This window comes from Indicator indicator, chromosome 26, assembly GCF_027791375.1.
Source record: "Indicator indicator isolate 239-I01 chromosome 26, UM_Iind_1.1, whole genome shotgun sequence".
NCBI lineage: Eukaryota > Metazoa > Chordata > Aves > Piciformes > Indicatoridae > Indicator > Indicator indicator.
In genome coordinates this window covers 16,634,044-16,650,943 of record NC_072035.1, presented here as the reverse complement: position 1 = coordinate 16,650,943, position 16,900 = coordinate 16,634,044, and the positions used below count along the sequence as shown (strand labels likewise).

Genomic DNA, 16,900 nt, shown 5'->3' with positions numbered 1-16,900 from the left:
CTGAGTGATGTTATAAGCCCAAAGGACGCTGTGGTGCCACCTCCCACCCCAGCATCCTCACACTGGCCTGGGATGAATCTGTCCTGGGGGATGAGGACACCCAGCTCAGGTTTGCAACATCCCAGTCTCTGCCAGGTGCCCCCAGCCCTGTGAACTATCCCAGCCCTGTGAGTGATCCTCATCCCATCCACATGCCCATCCCCACACCATTCCCAACCCCATCCTCATGCCATCCCCATCCTATCCCCACCCCCATCCCACCCTATCTCCATCCCTTCCAATCCTCACCCCTGTGAGGGACCCCCATCTTCATCCACACCCCATCCCACCACCCCCATCCCATTCAATCCCACCCCCCTCCCATCCCCATCTGATCCCATCCCACCATCTCCATCCTTTCCTGTCCCCACCTGTGAGTGATCTCCATCCCATCCTCAACCTCACTGTCATCCCTGTCTCATCCTCATCCCTTCTCCACCTCTATGCCCCCCTCCTATCTTCATCCTCATCCCCACACCTTCTGCATCCTTCACTTCATCCCCATTCCATCTCATCCTCATTTCCATTCCAATCTTCATCCTCATCCCCATTCAGTCTTTCTCGTCATCCCTATTCCTGTCTCCTCTGCAAGAACAATTGGGAATATTGACTGGAGGTGTAGCGGAGCCCAGACCTACCAACCTCGGGATCCATGGCCCAGGACAGGGGAGAACCCAGCACAGGAACCTGCTAAATCCAGGGGTGGTGGTAGAGAGCAAGGGGGAATCTCCTCCTGGCCAGGGAGATGAGAGCAGGCTCTGGGATAAATAAGGAGGAGAAGATTAAATTAAAGACACCTCAGCCCCATCCCAGTCCCAGCACAGCTTCATTCCTCTTCAGTTCATCCCCAAACCTTCCTGAGAGAAATGAAGACGATGCTGGGATGTGAATCCAAGAGCTCTGGAGAGCCTCACAGAGCTGCAAATAAGATGCAAAATGCCAGACCTGGATCCCGCTTCTCCCACCTCATTAGTGGGATCAGCTAATTAGGATACTGTGCCGGGAAGGTGCTGCCGTCACAGGAGGGATGAGGGAGTGGGGACAGAGGTGGCATTGACCTGCCAGCCTCAGCCCCGAGTGAAATCAAAGGAAAGCTGTGAAGAGGAACCGCTGCTGAAATAGAGGAGGAATTCTGCAGAGGAGCAGTGGCAGTGCCCGAGGGATGGACGGGTGGGGAAGGTGTAAACCACCCGTCTGGAGCTGGGAATGTGAGCCCAAAATGCTGGGGCTTGGGGGACACCTCATTACTTGCCTCCACCCCATCATGGCAGGAGCAAGGTCTGAGGGGTCCAGTTCCGAGCTTCTCACCCCAAAAGAAGTGAGGAAATGAAAGGCTGAGGGCAGAGCAGTGAGTGACAGCGCAGGTCCCAGCCTTCATCCCACAGGGAAGAGGGTGGTGTGGCCAGGCAGGATGGGGATCTCCATCCGGGCTCAGGGAAAACACCCACGATCGCTCTGCTGTTGATCCCTCATGAGCAAAAACCCAGTCAGAACTTCAAAGGCAATTAAGCCGCTGTCTAATTCTCCTTTTCGCCCGGGGCCGCCCCCTGCTCACGTCCCAATCCCGCGGGATGAGTAGCGGGAGCCGAGAGGGACTGGCTGCTTCCCCATCCCCGGGGAAGGAAGGTTTGGATGCTCCAACAGTCTGGAGCGCGGATTGCTGCCGAGCGCGGATTGTTCCTGCAGGGATTGGCGGGGAACAGCTCAGGAATCTGCCGAGTTATCCCTGCTGGGGCTTGGGCGTGAGAAATTAATGAGCTTCCACCCCGGGGCTCCGTGGGCAAGTGGAGAATTAATTGGTTGGGCAGCTTCGTTAACATGGAAGAGCTAACTGATCCACTAAGGAACAAGGAGGAGACTTTCAATGAGGCTGCTTTGCCTTTTTTGGGCTTGTTGCTCCCCCAAAAATCCTTTATCATCCTCATCATCATCCTGCTCAGGGCTGTGCTGGGGGCTCAGCCACAGTATTAGGCACTGGAGACTCTCTGTGGGATGTGTGTCCATGTGTCCAATACCATCCCAAGCTACAGTGAAAGATGAAGCTGGAAAAAGCACCCCCAACCTCCCACCCCCTCCCTACCCCCCTCCCAGACCCATTACATCCTGAGAGGATGGATCCTGCCCCGGGAGCTGACACCCTGCGACAGAGGGGATTGATCACCCCCGAAATTCCCGGCTCAGAGTACGGCCGCGGTGCTTTTCCACTGTTGGAGGGAAGCTCTGCCGGCTGAAAAATGGCCTAAAGGGGACCCCAGCTGGTTACAGCCAACGACGGCTGCACCGGCAGCGCTGCCGGAGGTGCCTGGGGCACGGTGAGGGTTTTGAGGGGCCCCTCCCAGCGCCTCATCGGTCCCGGCCAATGTTCCCACTTCGGAGGGGGAAGGCTCGGCATGGGGCAAGGTCACAGCTCCCAAAAATTCCCGGTAGCACTGAGGTGAGCGAGGCACCGGCTGGGGCCGAGTGGTGGCTGCCGCAGCTGCGGCATCCCGCGGGGGCTGGCTGAGGGCTTTGGAGCAGCAGAAACCAGACAGAGATTTTTGGAGGTTCTTGTGCCAGTCCCAACAGGAGAAGCACATCTGGAGCCTGTCCACCTGTGCCTCAGTTTCCCCGTTGCTCTCCAACATCTCTGGGGTTTGGATGAGCCCCTAGGAAGTGCCAACTGCAACCCCCTCTCCCCTTCCTTTCACTCTCCCACCCCAGTACAGCTCTGGGGACATTTCCCCTCTTGTCCCCAACCCCGTCACTCCCACCACAGCAGCCTACAGCAGGGAGCAGGGGCTTGGGCCTTCTGCCACTGTGCCTAGACAGAGAGATGCCACCAAGGCATGGGGGCACTCTGACCCCCCTCTCCCAAAAGGCTGGGGTCCCCTCACACAGGGAGATGGGCCAGGAAAGGCAGGCAGTGGGCTTTGGAAGGAGAGAGATCCCAGTCCTGGGCAGCATCCCTCCCGGGTACCAGTGTGCAGGCAGGTGCTGCAGGGCCATGGATGCCACCAGGCCATGTCACCATGGGAAGCCACCTCAGCACGTGAGTCCAGCTGTGATTAATGACAAAGTGAGAAACAAGGTGAAAAAATGTGACCAAAGCTCAGGTGGGAAGTGGGGAATGACTGGAAATGGGGATAGGCACCGAGGACTTGGCTCCTGGCTCCTCTTCACTCCCCTCCTACGTCTCATGTCTGCCTGGGTGCAGCAACAGGAGTTTGAGCCACAGTGGCCCTGGGGCCTTCGGGATGGCAGCTGCCCTGGCCCAGGCTGCATGCAGAGTGATGATGGCCTGAAGTGCTGCATGCAGAGCCCTTGGGGTGGTGGCAGCCTGGGGTACCAAGGACAAAGACCCAGGGATGACAGCTGCCAAGGCATGGGGTGCACCCTGTGGGGACCTTGCAGTGACAACTACCCTGGTACAGGGTGAAGTGTGCAGGGACCATATGGTGACAACTGGCTGGGCATGGGTTGCTGTATGTGGGGACCTTGGAGTGGTGGCAGCCTGCAGGGTCAAGTTCCAGGACCTTGTGGTGACAAATATCCAGGTATGGACTGCTGCATGCAGGCACCTCGGGGTGGGGGCAGCCTGGGGTGTCAAGACCAGGTGGTGACTGCCTGGGCATGAGATGCTTTGTTTGGGGATCCTGTAGTGACAACTGCCATGGCTGAGGGTATTGTGTGCTGGGACTTTGAGGAGCTCTGTGTGAGGACCTTGGGGTGACCACTGCCTGGGCATGGGGTGACCACTGCCTGGGCATGGGGTGCTGCATGCAGGGACCTTGTGGTGACAATTGCCCGGGTTTGGGGTGACACAGGGACCCACAGTGATCTCTGTTGCTGTCACCAGTGTTACCACCCCCCAGGACACCCCAAGTCCCCGCACCAGCCGCGTGTTCCGGCAGGATGCGGCCCGGGACGCTCCCGGTGACAGTGACATCCACTTTGCCGCAGCTCCCCCCTCCCCTTAACCCTCTCCCCGAGGTGGGGGGAGGCACCACTCCCGCCCCCTCACTCCTGCCCCCAGCCTCAGTTTCAGGCGGGACCATTCAAAACCCGCCCGACCCAGCCGCTCACCGCCCTTCCGCCCCCCCCCCCCCCCCCCCCCCCTACGATTCCTCCGTCGCTTTCCCGGGGCTGCAGCTGAGGATGCTCCGTTCACCGGCAGCAGCGGCGGCGGGGGGGGAGCGTGTGCGCGGCGCCGGGGGCTGAGCCAGCGGCGGGGAGCCGAGCCCCGGGACACTTGGCGGGGAGGAAGAAAAAGAGGAGGAGGAAAGACGAGGAAGAAGAGGCCGCCCTTGGCCTCGGCCCCGCCATGCCGGGCCCCACCGGGGAGCGTGGCCCGGTGGCAGCGGCACCCCAGAGGCTGTGAGCGGCCCCGGGTCTGGCGAAGGTGGGGGGGGGGCAGCCCCGGAGCGGCATGGCCAACCCCGGCCCCCCCGCTGCCGCCGCCGCCGCCGCCGGGATTTAGCCGGTGCCTGGATGCTTTCGCCTCCCGTTGGCACTTCGGGAGGGCATGTCCCTCCGGGCCCCGCCTGCTCCCTGACTCCCCGGTGAAGGGCTCCGCGGCTAGCCCCGTCCCGCCACCGGCCCCGGAGAACGGGGAGCGCCCGCCCGCCCCGGCCCCGCTGCTCCGGTGGGTGCCGGGCGGGGGGGTTGCCGGGCACCGGTAACTTGGGTTTTAGCATCTCCGCTGGTACCGGCTGGGGACAGCCCCCCGCTCCGTTTCTCGAGGAGATTTGGGTTAAAACTTCGGCTTTTGGGGAGCCCCGAAGATGCCTTTCCACCCGGTAACGGCGGCTTTGATGTACCGGGGGATCTACACCGTCCCCAACATCCTCTCCGATCAGCGCCCAGTGGAGATCCCCGAGGACGAGCTAGAGGGTAAGTGGGCTGGGGGAAGGGGTCGCGGGGGGGTTCCAGGAAGCATCCCATGTGGGGTGCAGGCGAAGGGCATCATCCCTTGTGGGGTACTGAGAGGGCATCCCATGTGGGGCGCTGAGGGCGACTGGGGGGGGGGGCATCCTATGCGAGGTGCAGGCTGGGGGTGGGCGGGAAATCCCTTGTGGGGAGCTGTGGGGGCTTGTGGTGAGGCTTGGCGTGTGGGCTGCAGGTTAAGGGGGGGCATTTCTTATGAGGAACTTGGGGGACATCCCATATGGGGTACTGGAGGTGCTGGGAGGGGCATCCTATGTGAGGTGCTGGCTTGGGGGAAGGCATCCCTTGTGGGGTGCTGGGAGGAATGGAGGAAGCATCCCATGTGGGTTACTGGGGTTTGGGGGGGGCATTGCATGTAGGGTGCAGGCTGGGGGGAGCATTCCTTGTAAGGTGCTGGGGGGATCCCATGTGGGGTGATGCTGGGGCATCCCTTGGCGGGGCGGGGGGGGGAGGGTGGGGGGGGCTGAAGGAGTCCATCCCATGCAGGGTGAGGGCCGCCGGGGGTGGGTGGGGGGTCATACGTGGTTTGCAGCAGGGGCCACCTCATGTGGGGACTGGTGGGGCTCATCCCATGTGGGGTGCAGGCTGAGGGAGGCTGCCGTTCCATATGGAGTGTTGGGTGCTGCGGGGATGGAGTGCGCGGTCGTGTCCCCCCTCCTCGGGAGGCTGAAGGCGAGCGGGATGCGGATGGATGAAGGGATGGATGGGAAGGGAGGAAGGAAAGCGTGGGAGAGAGCCGGGCAGCGGGAGAGCGGGGTGAGGTTTGGGGGGGCGGGGGGGTCCCGTCCCCGGTGGCTCTGCCGTGACAATATGACACAGCAGGGACCGGCGGTGGCGGCGCGGGGCTAGATCCCCCCGGCGCGGCCGGGCCACCCTCCCCGCTGTCATATTATGACAGTGGCTGGCGGTGCGGGGGACCCCGGCGGGGCTGGCACCGCTGGCACTGCCGGTCTCCCCATACAGAGTCAGCCCCCCCGCGGGGCATGGCGGCCCCACGCAGTTCCGATGCCAGGAGGAGCGACCGCTGGCGCTCTGCCCACTCATGCCATGAGCGGGGCTGCGCTCAGCTCGCTAGCCCCAAAATGGCTTTTTCCACCCCAAAACTTTGCTGTGGCCGCCGGACAGGCGTTACCGGTGCTCCCTTACCCCCATCCCGAGCTTGGCGTGTCCCCAGGGAGCCCTGCTCTGCTGGGGAGCACTGCACCCTGGGTCCCATCCCTGCCCTCGCACTGGCATGGAGAGAGACACTGAGGTGTGGGGTGGGGAAGGGAGGGGGTAAAGGGAGCTCAGCAACAGACCTGCAGACTCTAGCGGGCATCCGAGGAGGGAAACTGAGGCTCAGGGCCCCAAGGCCAGGGGTAAGAGGACTCCTGCCCCAAAGCCTGGCCAGGAGCTGCCATGCACAGGCAGGGAGGCGGAGGCAGAGTGGGAGTGCCAAAGCTGTGTGTGAGTGAGTGTGATTATGAGTGTGTGTGACTATGAGTGTGAGTGTATGTGCGAGAGTGTGAGAGTGAGAGTGTGTGTGAGTATGAGTGTGTGTGTGAATGAGAGTGTATGAGCATGTGAGTGAGAGCATATGAGAGTGTGAGTGGGGGGGGGGGGGGTGTGTGTGTACTCAGTGCCCTGTTCCAGCCTGGTTGCAGGGGCTGGGGGGTGCTGTGTGCCCGAGGGGTCTGTGCAACCCCTCCAGGCAGCTCTGCTGCTCCTGGAGGTGGTGAGGGGGGGAGAGGTGTCTGGATGCACACACATTGGGCATGTCTGTGTGTCTGTCTGTGTGCCTGCTTGCCTGTCTGTGTGTGCACATGGACAGCCTCACTGCAGGGTGTCTGTCTGTCCATGTGTGTCCATGGACAGCCTCACTCCAGGATGGATATCTATCTGTCTGTGTGAGTGTGTGTGCACATGGACAGTCTCACTGCAGGGTGTCTGTCTGTCTGTCCATGTGTGTCCATGGACAGCCTCACTCCAGGATGCTTGTCAGTCTGTCTGTGTGTGTGTGTGTGTGTGTGTACATGGACAGCCTCTGCAGGGTGTCTGTATGTGTGTGTGTGTGTGTGTGTGTGTCTGTTTGTCTGTGTGCATAGGTACAGCCTCACTGCAGTGCATGTATGCCCAAGCACAGTATTAGAGCAGGATGGGTTTGTATGCACAGCCCTGCTGCAGAGACTCAGTCTGTCTGTCTGTGCACAAGTACAGCACTGCCCGCAGTGGGGGGCACACGCAGTACTGGGGCTGCTTGTGTCTGCCTGTGCACACACAAACACAGCATCCCTGCAACGTGGGGTTTTCCCTCTGTGCCATGTGAGCACCAGTACAGCATCACTGCAAGATGTTTGTGTCATTCGTGCACCAGTACAGCGTCACTGCAAGATGTTTGTGTCATGTGTGCACCAGTACAGCATCACTGCAAGATGTTTGTGTCATGTGTGCACCAGTACAGCATCACTGCAAGATGTTTGTGTCATTCGTGCACCAGTACAGCGTCACTGCAAGATGTTTGTGTCGTGTGTGCACCAACACAGTGTCACTGTAAGATGTTTGTGCCATGTGTGCAGCAGTACAGTGTCACTGCAAGGTGTTTGTGTCATGTGTGCAGCAGTACAGTGTCACTGCAAGGTGTTTGTGTCATGTGTGCACCAACACAGTGTCACTGTAAGATGTTTGTGCCATGTGTGCAGCAGTACAGTGTCACTGCAAGGTGTTTGTGTCATGTGTGCAGCAGTACAGTGTCACTGCAAGATGTTTGTGTCATTCGTGCACAAGTACAGTGTCACTGCAAGATGTTTGTGTCATGTGTGCAGCAGTACAGTGTCACTGCAAGATGTTTGTGTCATGTGTGCAGCAGTACAGTGTCACTGCAAGGTGTTTGTGTCATGGGTGCAGCAGTACAGTGTCACTGCAAGATGTTTGTGTCATGGGTGCAGCAGTACAGTGTCACTGCAAGGTGTTTGTGTCATGTGTGCAGCAGCACAGTGTCACTGCAAGATGCTTGTGCCATGTGTGCACCAGTACAGTGTCACTGCAAGGTGTTTGTGTCATGTGTGCAGCAGTACAGTGTCACTGCAAGGTGTTTGTGTCATGTGTGCAGCAGCACAGTGTCACTGCAAGATGCTTGTGCCATGTGTGCACCAGTACAGTGTCACTGCAAGGTGTTTGTGTCATGTGTGCACCAGTACAGTGTCACTGCAAGATGTTTGTGTGATGTGTGCACCAGTACAGTGTCACTGCAAGATGTTTGTGTCATTTGTGTAGCAGTACAGTGTCACAGCAAGGTGTTTGTGTCATGTGTGCAGCAGTACAGTGTCACTGCAAGATGTTTGTGTCATGTGTGCACCAGTACAGTGTCACTGCAAGGTGTTTGTGTCATGTGTGCAGCAGTACAGTGTCACTGCAAGGTGTTTGTGCCATGTGTGCAGCAGCAGTGTCACTGCAAGATGTTTGTGTCATGTGTGCAGCAGTACAGCGTCACTGCAAGGTGTTTGTGTCATGTGTGCAGCAGTACAGTGTCACTGCAATGTGTTTGTGTCGTGTGTGCACCAACACAGTGTCACTGCAAGATGTTTGTGCCATGTGTGCAGCAGCAGTGTCACTGCAATGTGTTTGTGCCATGTGTGCAGCAGTACAGTGTCACTGCAAGGTGTTTGTGCCATGTGTGCAGCAGTACAGTGTCACTGCAAGATGTTTGTGCCATGTGTGCACCAGTACAGTGTCACTGCAATGTGTTTGTGCCATGTGTGCAGCAGTACAGTGTCACTGCAAGATGTTTGTGTCATGTGTGCAGCAGTACAGCGTCACTGCAAGATGTTTGTGTCCTGTGTGCAGCAGCACAGTGTCACTGCAAGATGTTTGTGCCATGTGTGCAGCAGTACAGTGTCACTGCAAGGTGTTTGTGTCATGTGTGCAGCAGTACAGTGTCACTGCAAGATGTTTGTGTCCTGTGTGCAGCAGCACAGTGTCACTGCAAGGTGTTTGTGTCATGTGTGCAGCAGTACAGTGTCACTGCAAGATGTTTGTGCCATGTGTGCAGCAGTAGTGTCACTGCAAGGTGTTTGTGTCATGTGTGCAGCAGTACAGTGTCACTGCAAGATGTTTGTGTCATGTGTGCAGCAGTACAGTGTCACAGCAAGGTGTTTGTGTCATGTGTGCAGCAGCACAGTGTCACTGCAAGATGTTTGTGTCATGTGTGCAGCAGCACAGTGTCACTGCAAGATGTTTGTGTCATGTGTGCAGCAGCACAGTGTCACTGCAAGATGTTTGTGTCATGTGTGCAGCAGTACAGTGTCACTGCAAGATGTTTGTGTCATGTGTGCAGCAGTACAGTGTCACTGCAAGGTGTTTGTGTCAGTGGAAGTGTGGGGTGTGTGTGCATGCACAAGCACAGCACTGCTGCAAGGTTGTTCTGTGTGTGCTCAAGCACATTCTGTGGGGGTGTGGTGTGTACACATCTGGCTACATCCTCGCCGTGTGCCTGTGTGTGCGCAAAAGTGCTGTGTCAGTGGAAGGTGTGTGTGTGAGTCGGGTAGTGTGTGTGTGTGTGTGCCTCGGGGTGTGTGTGTGTGCCTCAGTGTGTGTGTGTGTGCCTCGGGGGGTGTGTGTGCACCTTGGTGTGTGTGTGTGTGCATCGGGGGGTGTGTGTGTGCCTCGGGTGTGTGTGTGCTCGGGGTGTGTGTGTGCCTCAGTGTGTGTGTGTGTGCCTCGGGGGGTGTGTGTGCACCTTGGTGTGTGTGTGTGTGCATCGGGGGGTGTGTGTGCGCCTCGGGGTGTTTGTGTGTGCCTCGGGGTGTGTGTGCCTCAGTGTGTGTGTGTGTGCCTCAGTGTGTGTGTGTGTGCCTCGGGGTGTGTGTGTGTGCCTCGGGGGGTGTGTGTGCACCTTGGTGTGTGTGTGTGTGCATCGGGGTGTGTGTGTGTGTGTGCCTCGGGGTGTGTGTGTGTGTGCCTTGGTGTGTGTGTGTGTGCCTTGTGGTGTGTGTGTGTGCCCTGGGGTGTGTGTGTGTGCCTTGTGGTGTGTGTGTGTGCCTTGGGGGGTGTGTGTGTGTGCCTCGGAGTGTGTGTGTGCGCCTCGGGGTGTGTGTGTGCGCCTCGGGGGGTGTGTGTGTGCCTCGGGGTGTGTGTGTTTGCCTCGGGGGGTGTGTGTTTGCCTCGGGGGTGGGTGTGTGTGCCTCGGTCTCTGTGTGCCTCTGTGTGTTCCTCGGGCAGCATCACTGGAATATGCACCTGGGTGTGCATGCACAAGCACATCACTGCAAGGTGTCTGTGCACACACAGGTGCAGCAGGAGTGTGAGCACTGTGTCTGTGTGCCAACAGGTGAGCAGCAGCATAAGGAGTGTGCCTGTGCACACACCAGTGCAACACCAGTGTAAGGAATGTGTGTGCACACACACAGGTGCAAATGAAGCAGTGTGAGAAGTGTGTTTGTGTACACACACAAATGCAAATGTAGCAGTGTGAGCAGTGTGTCTGTGCACACAAGTGAGCAGCAGCATAAGGAGTGTGCCTGTGCACACACTACTGCAGCACCAGTGTAAGGAATGTGTGCACACACACAGGTGCAAATGCAGCAGTCTGAGCACTGTGTTTGTGCACACACAAGCACAGCTACAGTGTCTGTGTGTACACAAGAGAGCAGCAGCAGTGGAAGCAGTGTGCACACACAAGTACATCACTGCAGGGTGTGCACAAGCACAGAATCACTGCAGGGTGTGCACAAGCACAGAATCACTGCAGGGTGTGCACAAGCACAGAATCACTGCAGGGTGGCTCTGTGTGCACACACCAGTGCAGTGTCACTGCAGGGTGGCTCTGTGTGCACACAAGTGCAGTGTCACTGCAGGGTGGCTCTGTGTGCACACACCAGTGCAGTGTCACTGCACAGCCTGTGCCCTCCTCACCCTCACTCCCTGTGTGGGCAGACTCCAGGGCACTGTGGCAGCGCACTCATCCTGACACCACACCCAATTGGTGCTGATGGGCCCCGGGGTGCCCCCAGCCCAGGCTCCTTCAGCAGCCTACCCGTGGCTGCACAGCTGCGGGAGCCCCAGGGTGGCCCCGCGAGGTGCCAGGCTCCCACAGTGCTGCGGGACAGATGTGCTGTGGGGCAGATGTGCTGTGGGGCAGATATGCTGCAGGGCAGATGTGCTGCCACACCTCCTGCCACCCTCTGCTTTTGGAGGGACATTTGTGGCACCTGGCTGCCCTTCCGGCCCTGCAGCCACCCCTTGAGGCTTCATACTGGAGCTGGGTGCTGCTGGCTCGGTGGAGGAGAGTCAAGGTGCCCCAGCTGTGGGGGACAACCTGCTGGGACCCCGGGTTGGCCACTGGTGGGACACGGCCTTGCCTTTCCCCCACACTCTCAGCCATGTGATAGGGAGCAGGTGACCTGGGATGAGCATCCTCAGAGGATGAATTTTGGGGATGGTTGGACCAGAGCAGTGCTCCCCATGCACAGAAAGGGACCCAGGAGCATCCCCCATGCTCAGGCAGATGTTCTGGCCATGGAGAAGCTCAGGTCCAAATCCTCCTTCTAAACCCCTCAGAAGATGTCACTGATGGGCTACCCATCCAGGCAGGGATGTCCTCAGCTGCTGGGGCTTGATAGCAGAACCCCATCTGGGTTTTCTCACCCCTCCCCCCCTCAAACCCAATGTTCTCAGCTCCAGTTTCTCTTGCCTAGCTCCAGCACAAAGGCTCTGGCAGCAGCCAAGACCCAGTGCCTGGTTACGCTGCCTGGTGCCTGCAGCTTTGCTGCATGGTGAAGGAAGAGGGACCCAAACCCCTTGCCCTGGCTTCATCCTGGTCCCAACATGAGCTCCCCTGGGCCCCTCGGGGTGCATCAAAAAGGCTCCCAAAATGGAGCAAAGCCCTAAGCGCAGCGGGAGGTGGGATGGAGCCAATGGGCACCACGAGGCTTTTAGTTGGGTGACAGCCAGCACTGTGCCTCAGTTTCCCCAGTGCCCTCTCATCTCTCTGTCATCTCACAGGGACCTTCCCTCATGTCCATGGGGCTCATTTTGAGCCAGAAACCCCCAATCCTCCCACTTTCTCCCTCTCTCCATCCCACCTTGCTCTGAATGAGCTGAGCACCCAGGTCTCCTGGTACATTTTTGGCTGAAGTTTCACATAGCTCCAGCATCCATCCATCCTCTGATGGCGGCCCCCAGGAGGATGGGTCCCCCAGGGTGCAGGGATGCTCCCAGCCATGGGGTTCCCCCAACTCTGGTGAGCACCCCAAGTTTAGGCATGTCCAAGGAAGCTGTTTGGGGGGCAAGATGTTGAAGTTTTGGGTTGTGGAGGGCTGGGTAGTGACAACGGCAGGGTGAGTGCTGCCAGTGGGTAGCTAGAGTTGGAGCAGAGATCTTGGGGTTCATTGGGATCCTCCTGGGGAGGCTGGACCCTCCGTGGGGAGGCTGTGGGGCACAAGCAGCTGGTGACACCATGTGTATTTCTCTGTGTGTTTGTGTCCTGCCACGTCTCACTTTTCCCTCTGGAAGGGGGAGCCAGAGGGATGGGTGGTTCGTTTGGGGCCACCAGCACTGTCCGTGGGGGACCTGAGGAGACCTAGGGCCGTGGGGGATGGCTGGACTCATCCCTGTCTCCCCCTCACAGAGATCCGTGAAGCCTTCAAGGTGTTTGATCGGGACGGCAATGGCTTCATCTCCAAGCAGGAGCTGGGCACGGCCATGCGCTCCCTGGGCTACATGCCCAACGAAGTGGAGCTGGAAGTCATCATCCAGCGTCTCGACATGGATGGTAGGACCCCAGCACCCCGCGATGGGGACCTCCAGCACCCTTCCCTTTGTTGAAACACCCAATTTCCCCCATTCCCACCCCACCGGGTGGTGGCTGTGGGACCCGGCGCGGGATGCGGGATGAAGAAGGGTCTGATCCAGGCTCGGCCCTGTGCCCACAGCCTCCTGTTCGTCCATCATCATCATCATCACCACTACTACTGCAGCTTTGCTGGGGACTCAAGGATCCCAGAGCACTTTGTGGGTGGGACCAGCACCTCTTCCCACTCCGCAAACCTGCTGGGACCAGGCTGCCGGGGCCGCATCCTGCACCCTGGGTGGGATCCCGCCCCGGGGCCATGCCCTTCCTCATCCACGCTCCAGCACTCGCTGCCACCAGCGTCCTGTGTGCCTGTCACTGCCGCGCTCGCCGGGACCGTCAGGAGCTGGTTAATTTATTGGTTTCCTTTCCCGCCCCACCTCCTCCTCCCCTCCTCCCCCCCCTTTAAAAGCCTTTCAGGCAGCGCTGCCAAGCGCCGCTCCCTTCATTACTCATCGTTAGTGCCACCCTGACAGCCCCGACTCCAGCAGCCTCCGCAGCCCCGGGACACGGGCACCCCACGCCGTGGCCCCTCCTGGGATTGTGGGCGCCGCAGGGAGTCCCCAAACAGCATTGGGGGCCCAGCTGGAGCTGAAGTTCTAGCTGGTGTTTGGGGTCCTGGATGGTGTTGGGAGTTCCCAGCTGACATTGACAGTTCCCAGTGCACGCTGGAGGTCCCCAGATGGCATTGGGGAGGGGGAGGGGGATAGGGCAGACAGCACTGGGGGGTCCCTAGATGGCATTGAAGGTTCCCAGATGGCATCAAGGATCCCAGATGGCACTGGAGATGCTGGACAGTGTTGGGCATCCCAGCTAGTGTTGGGGGACCCCAAACTTTGTTGGAGGTTCTTGTCCAGTGTGAAGTCCCTGGTTGGTTTTGAGGATCCCCAGCCAGTATTGGGGGTGCCTAGATGGTACTGGTGATCCCCAGCTCACACTTGAGGATCTTCAGATGTCATCAAGAGTCCCAGATGGCACTGGGGACCCTAGAGAGTGTTAGGGATCCCAGCTAATAATGGAGATCTCAAATTTCATTGGAAGTCCACACCCAGTTTTGGGGTCCTTGATTGGTATTGGGGGTCCTTAGACAGCATTTGGGAGCTCCAGGCAGTATTGGGGATCTCCAGAAGGCACTGGGGCTTTGGCACTGAGGCCCCCTAAATTTGCTGGTGGTCCCCAGCTGGTGCTGGGGTCCCTAGCTGATTTTGGCATTCCCTGACCAGCCGTGGGGTCCCAGCTGATACTGGGGGTCCCCCAGCCAGTTTGGGGGTCTCTGGCTGGTGAAGCCCAAGGTCCCATCATAGCAGCTGCAGCTCCAGGCCATCACAGGTAGACATTAGTGACTCCTGGGTGGAATGGGGGAACTGGGGCTCTGGACACTGCCTGACCTCCCCAGGTGCCGTGGCCAGGGCCTATTAGTGAGGGGACAGTGGTGTCACATGTACCCCCCTGCCCAGGCAGGGGCTGATGGCCACCTCCATGTCTTGCAGGTGATGGGCAGGTGGACTTTGAAGAGTTTGTGACGTTACTGGGGCCCAAGCTGTCCACCTCAGGCATCCCAGAGAAGTTCCATGGCACCGACTTTGACACCGTCTTCTGGAAGGTAGGGACCCCCCAGCCCCCACCTGGGGGGCACCCAGAGCACTGGGGAATGGCTTGGGCTCAGGGTTAGGGTCAAGGCTGGGCTTGGGGTCAGGCTTAGCATTAGCATTAGGGTCAAGGCTGGATCTGAGACTAGGGTGAAAGGATCAAGATCAGGGGTTAGGGTCAGGGTTTAAACTGGTTTAAGGGTCAGGTTTGAGGTCAAAGTTCAGAAGCAGCATTAGGGCTGGGGTCAGGGTTGGAGTTAGGGTAAAGGTGTCAGAATTAGGCTTAGGCTTTTGGGTAGCATCAGAGCTAGACCTGTTTAAGGGTTAGGGTCAGAATTGGGGTGAGGGTTAGGTTTAGGATCAGGATTAGGGTGAGTATTAGAGATAGTTTAAGAGTTAGGGTCAGATTTGGGGTCGTGGTTAGTATTAGGATCAGGATTAGGTTCAGGTTAAGAATTTGTTTAAATGTTAGGGTTAATGTTGGATCAGGGTCAGGTTTAGAATCAGGGTTAGGGGCAGATTTAGGGTTGGAGTTAGGGTGAGGGTCAAGGTTGGGCTCCAGCTTAGGGTTAGTTTAAGCATCAGGGTTAAGGTCAGGTTTTGAGTTGGTTGATTGTTCAGGGTTAGGTTTAGGATCAGGGTCAGAGCTGGGTTTAGGATCAGGGTCAGGCTACAGCAGCCAGGGGGCCCAGGGTGATGGATGATGCTAGCACCCCTGGGTGCCCCTCACAGGAGCAGCTCTGCCATGGGGTCAGTAGGACACTTGCCCTTTCCCTGCCCAGACTGTGGTGAGGATCCAACCAAATCACAGCACCCAAGGGTGCCGGGGTCCCCTTCCCCAGCATCACTGTGCCCCCCTGGCCGCGGGTTGAGCCCCTGTGCCAGAGCCCTGCCTGCTGCCCGCAGTGCGACATGCAGAAGCTGACGGTGGACGAGCTGAAGCGGCTGCTGTACGACACCTTCTGCGAGCACCTCTCCATGAAGGACATCGAGAACATCATCATGACAGAGGAGGAGAGCCACATGGGCACGGCCGAGGAGTGCCCCGTCGACGTGGAGAGTGAGTGCTGGGAGGCCAGGGAGGCCCAGATACTTCCCCCCTCTCCCCCCACCCAGCCCTGAGCCACGGGGATGGTGCTGGGTCCCCAGGGGATGGTGGGGGGGGGGGGGGGGGGGCATGTTGGGGTGACCTCTTTCCTCCCTTCCCCAGCCTGCTCCAGCCAGCAGATCCGTCAGACCTGCGTGCGGAAGAGCCTCATCTGCGCCTTTGCCATCGCCTTCATCATCAGCGTGATGCTCATCGCTGCCAACCAGGTGCTGCGCAGCGGCATGAAGTAACTGGGGCCACCTCCATCCAGCTCCTGGCACCGACTGGGAGCCGCACCCAGAGCGAGGAGTACCGGGACAGCCAGACATCGATCTCCACATCGGACTCAGACACACACCCCCGCCCTGGGAGAATGGGGGCGGGGGGCGGGGGGGCGCAAACCCGAGGAGAGGCCACCCCGCGCCGGGTCCCCGCCGCGCCGGAGCGATGCGAGCGCATGGCTGTTTGCAGAGCATGGGGGGATCAGAGACCCCCAAACTCACTCAAACACACCCCCACCCCCTACGCCGGACAAACCAACCTGTAAGTGCATGTCCTGTGCATGGAGCCCCGTGTGCTGCCCTGCCCTGCGCCGGGGGTGGGCCAGAGCCCCCCGCCCCGGGCGCGGGCTCCCGTCGGGCTCGCCGACACTAGCGCCTATAGCTCGGTAATTACGACACGAACCAAATCACCCCTAAGCAATACACGCGCCCGAGGTGGCTCCTGCGGCTGGGAGCGTTTGCATGGACTTGGCTGCCAAGGGCTGGATTTCACACTCCCCACCCCCAGACCGCCTGTGCCCCCCACCCCGGCCCTGCGCCGTGCCTCAGTTTCCTCCCCTTCCAGATGGTTCCCCATCTGCTTGATGCACTTTGAGCCAACCCACCCCAGCCCAGGAAGAGCCGGAGCGACCCCAAGGCTGGGGAGCCCGCACCGGCCAGGGCCACCCGCCTGCACCCTTGCCCCTCCCCCGCCGCCCTCCCTGCCCAGCCTGTATGTAGCACCCACCTGGGCACTGGACTGGTTTGAATTTGGGGCTGTTGCTCATTCCTTGGAATTGGTTTGGGGTTATTTCTGTCTTCTTCTTTAGGTCTTTTTCTTTCTTTTCTCTCTTTTTTTTCCCTCTTTTTTTCTTCCCGGTTGGTTGTTTCCAATCTGAAATAAAACTGGGATTTCTAAAGTGCTCTGGGCGGCTGGGGGATGCTGCCAATGTTGGGGGGACAGTGATGGAAAAGAAGTGATGGATGTCAGGCAGATGTAGAGCCATGGGAGTACCCATGGGTGTTGCTGAGCTTCTGTCAGTGTGTGTGTGCTGCATCTGAAGAGGAGGAGAAACTTGTGAGGGTGCTGGAGAGCCCTGGAGCAGGCTGCCCAGAGAGATTGTGGAGTCTCCTCTGGAGAGATTCCAAACCCACCCACCATTGCCACCTGGGCAAG

At 59.0% G+C, this 16,900-nt stretch overlaps 1 protein-coding gene across 1 annotated transcript; it reads left to right on the top strand.

Moving 5' to 3' along the window:
* Window positions 1-4,799: 4,799 nt before the first annotated feature.
* CABP7 (calcium binding protein 7) lies at window positions 4,800-15,714 on the top strand. Its single transcript, XM_054392979.1, has 5 exons — window positions 4,800-4,908; window positions 12,566-12,709; window positions 14,278-14,390; window positions 15,283-15,436; window positions 15,587-15,714. Exons 1-5 carry the CDS (start codon window positions 4,800-4,802, stop codon window positions 15,712-15,714), a joined length of 648 nt encoding a protein of 215 aa, XP_054248954.1.
* Window positions 15,715-16,900: the final 1,186 nt, after the last annotated feature.

Coding starts and splice junctions, on each gene's coding strand:
- CABP7 (XM_054392979.1), top strand. CDS start 4,800: ATGCCTTTCCACCCGGTAACGGCGGCTTTGATGTACCGGGGGATCTAC. Junction 14,391..15,282: donor TTGACACCGTCTTCTGGAAG/GTAGGGACCCCC, acceptor TGCTGCCCGCAG/TGCGACATGCAGAAGCTGAC. Junction 15,437..15,586: donor GTGCCCCGTCGACGTGGAGA/GTGAGTGCTGGG, acceptor TCCCTTCCCCAG/CCTGCTCCAGCCAGCAGATC.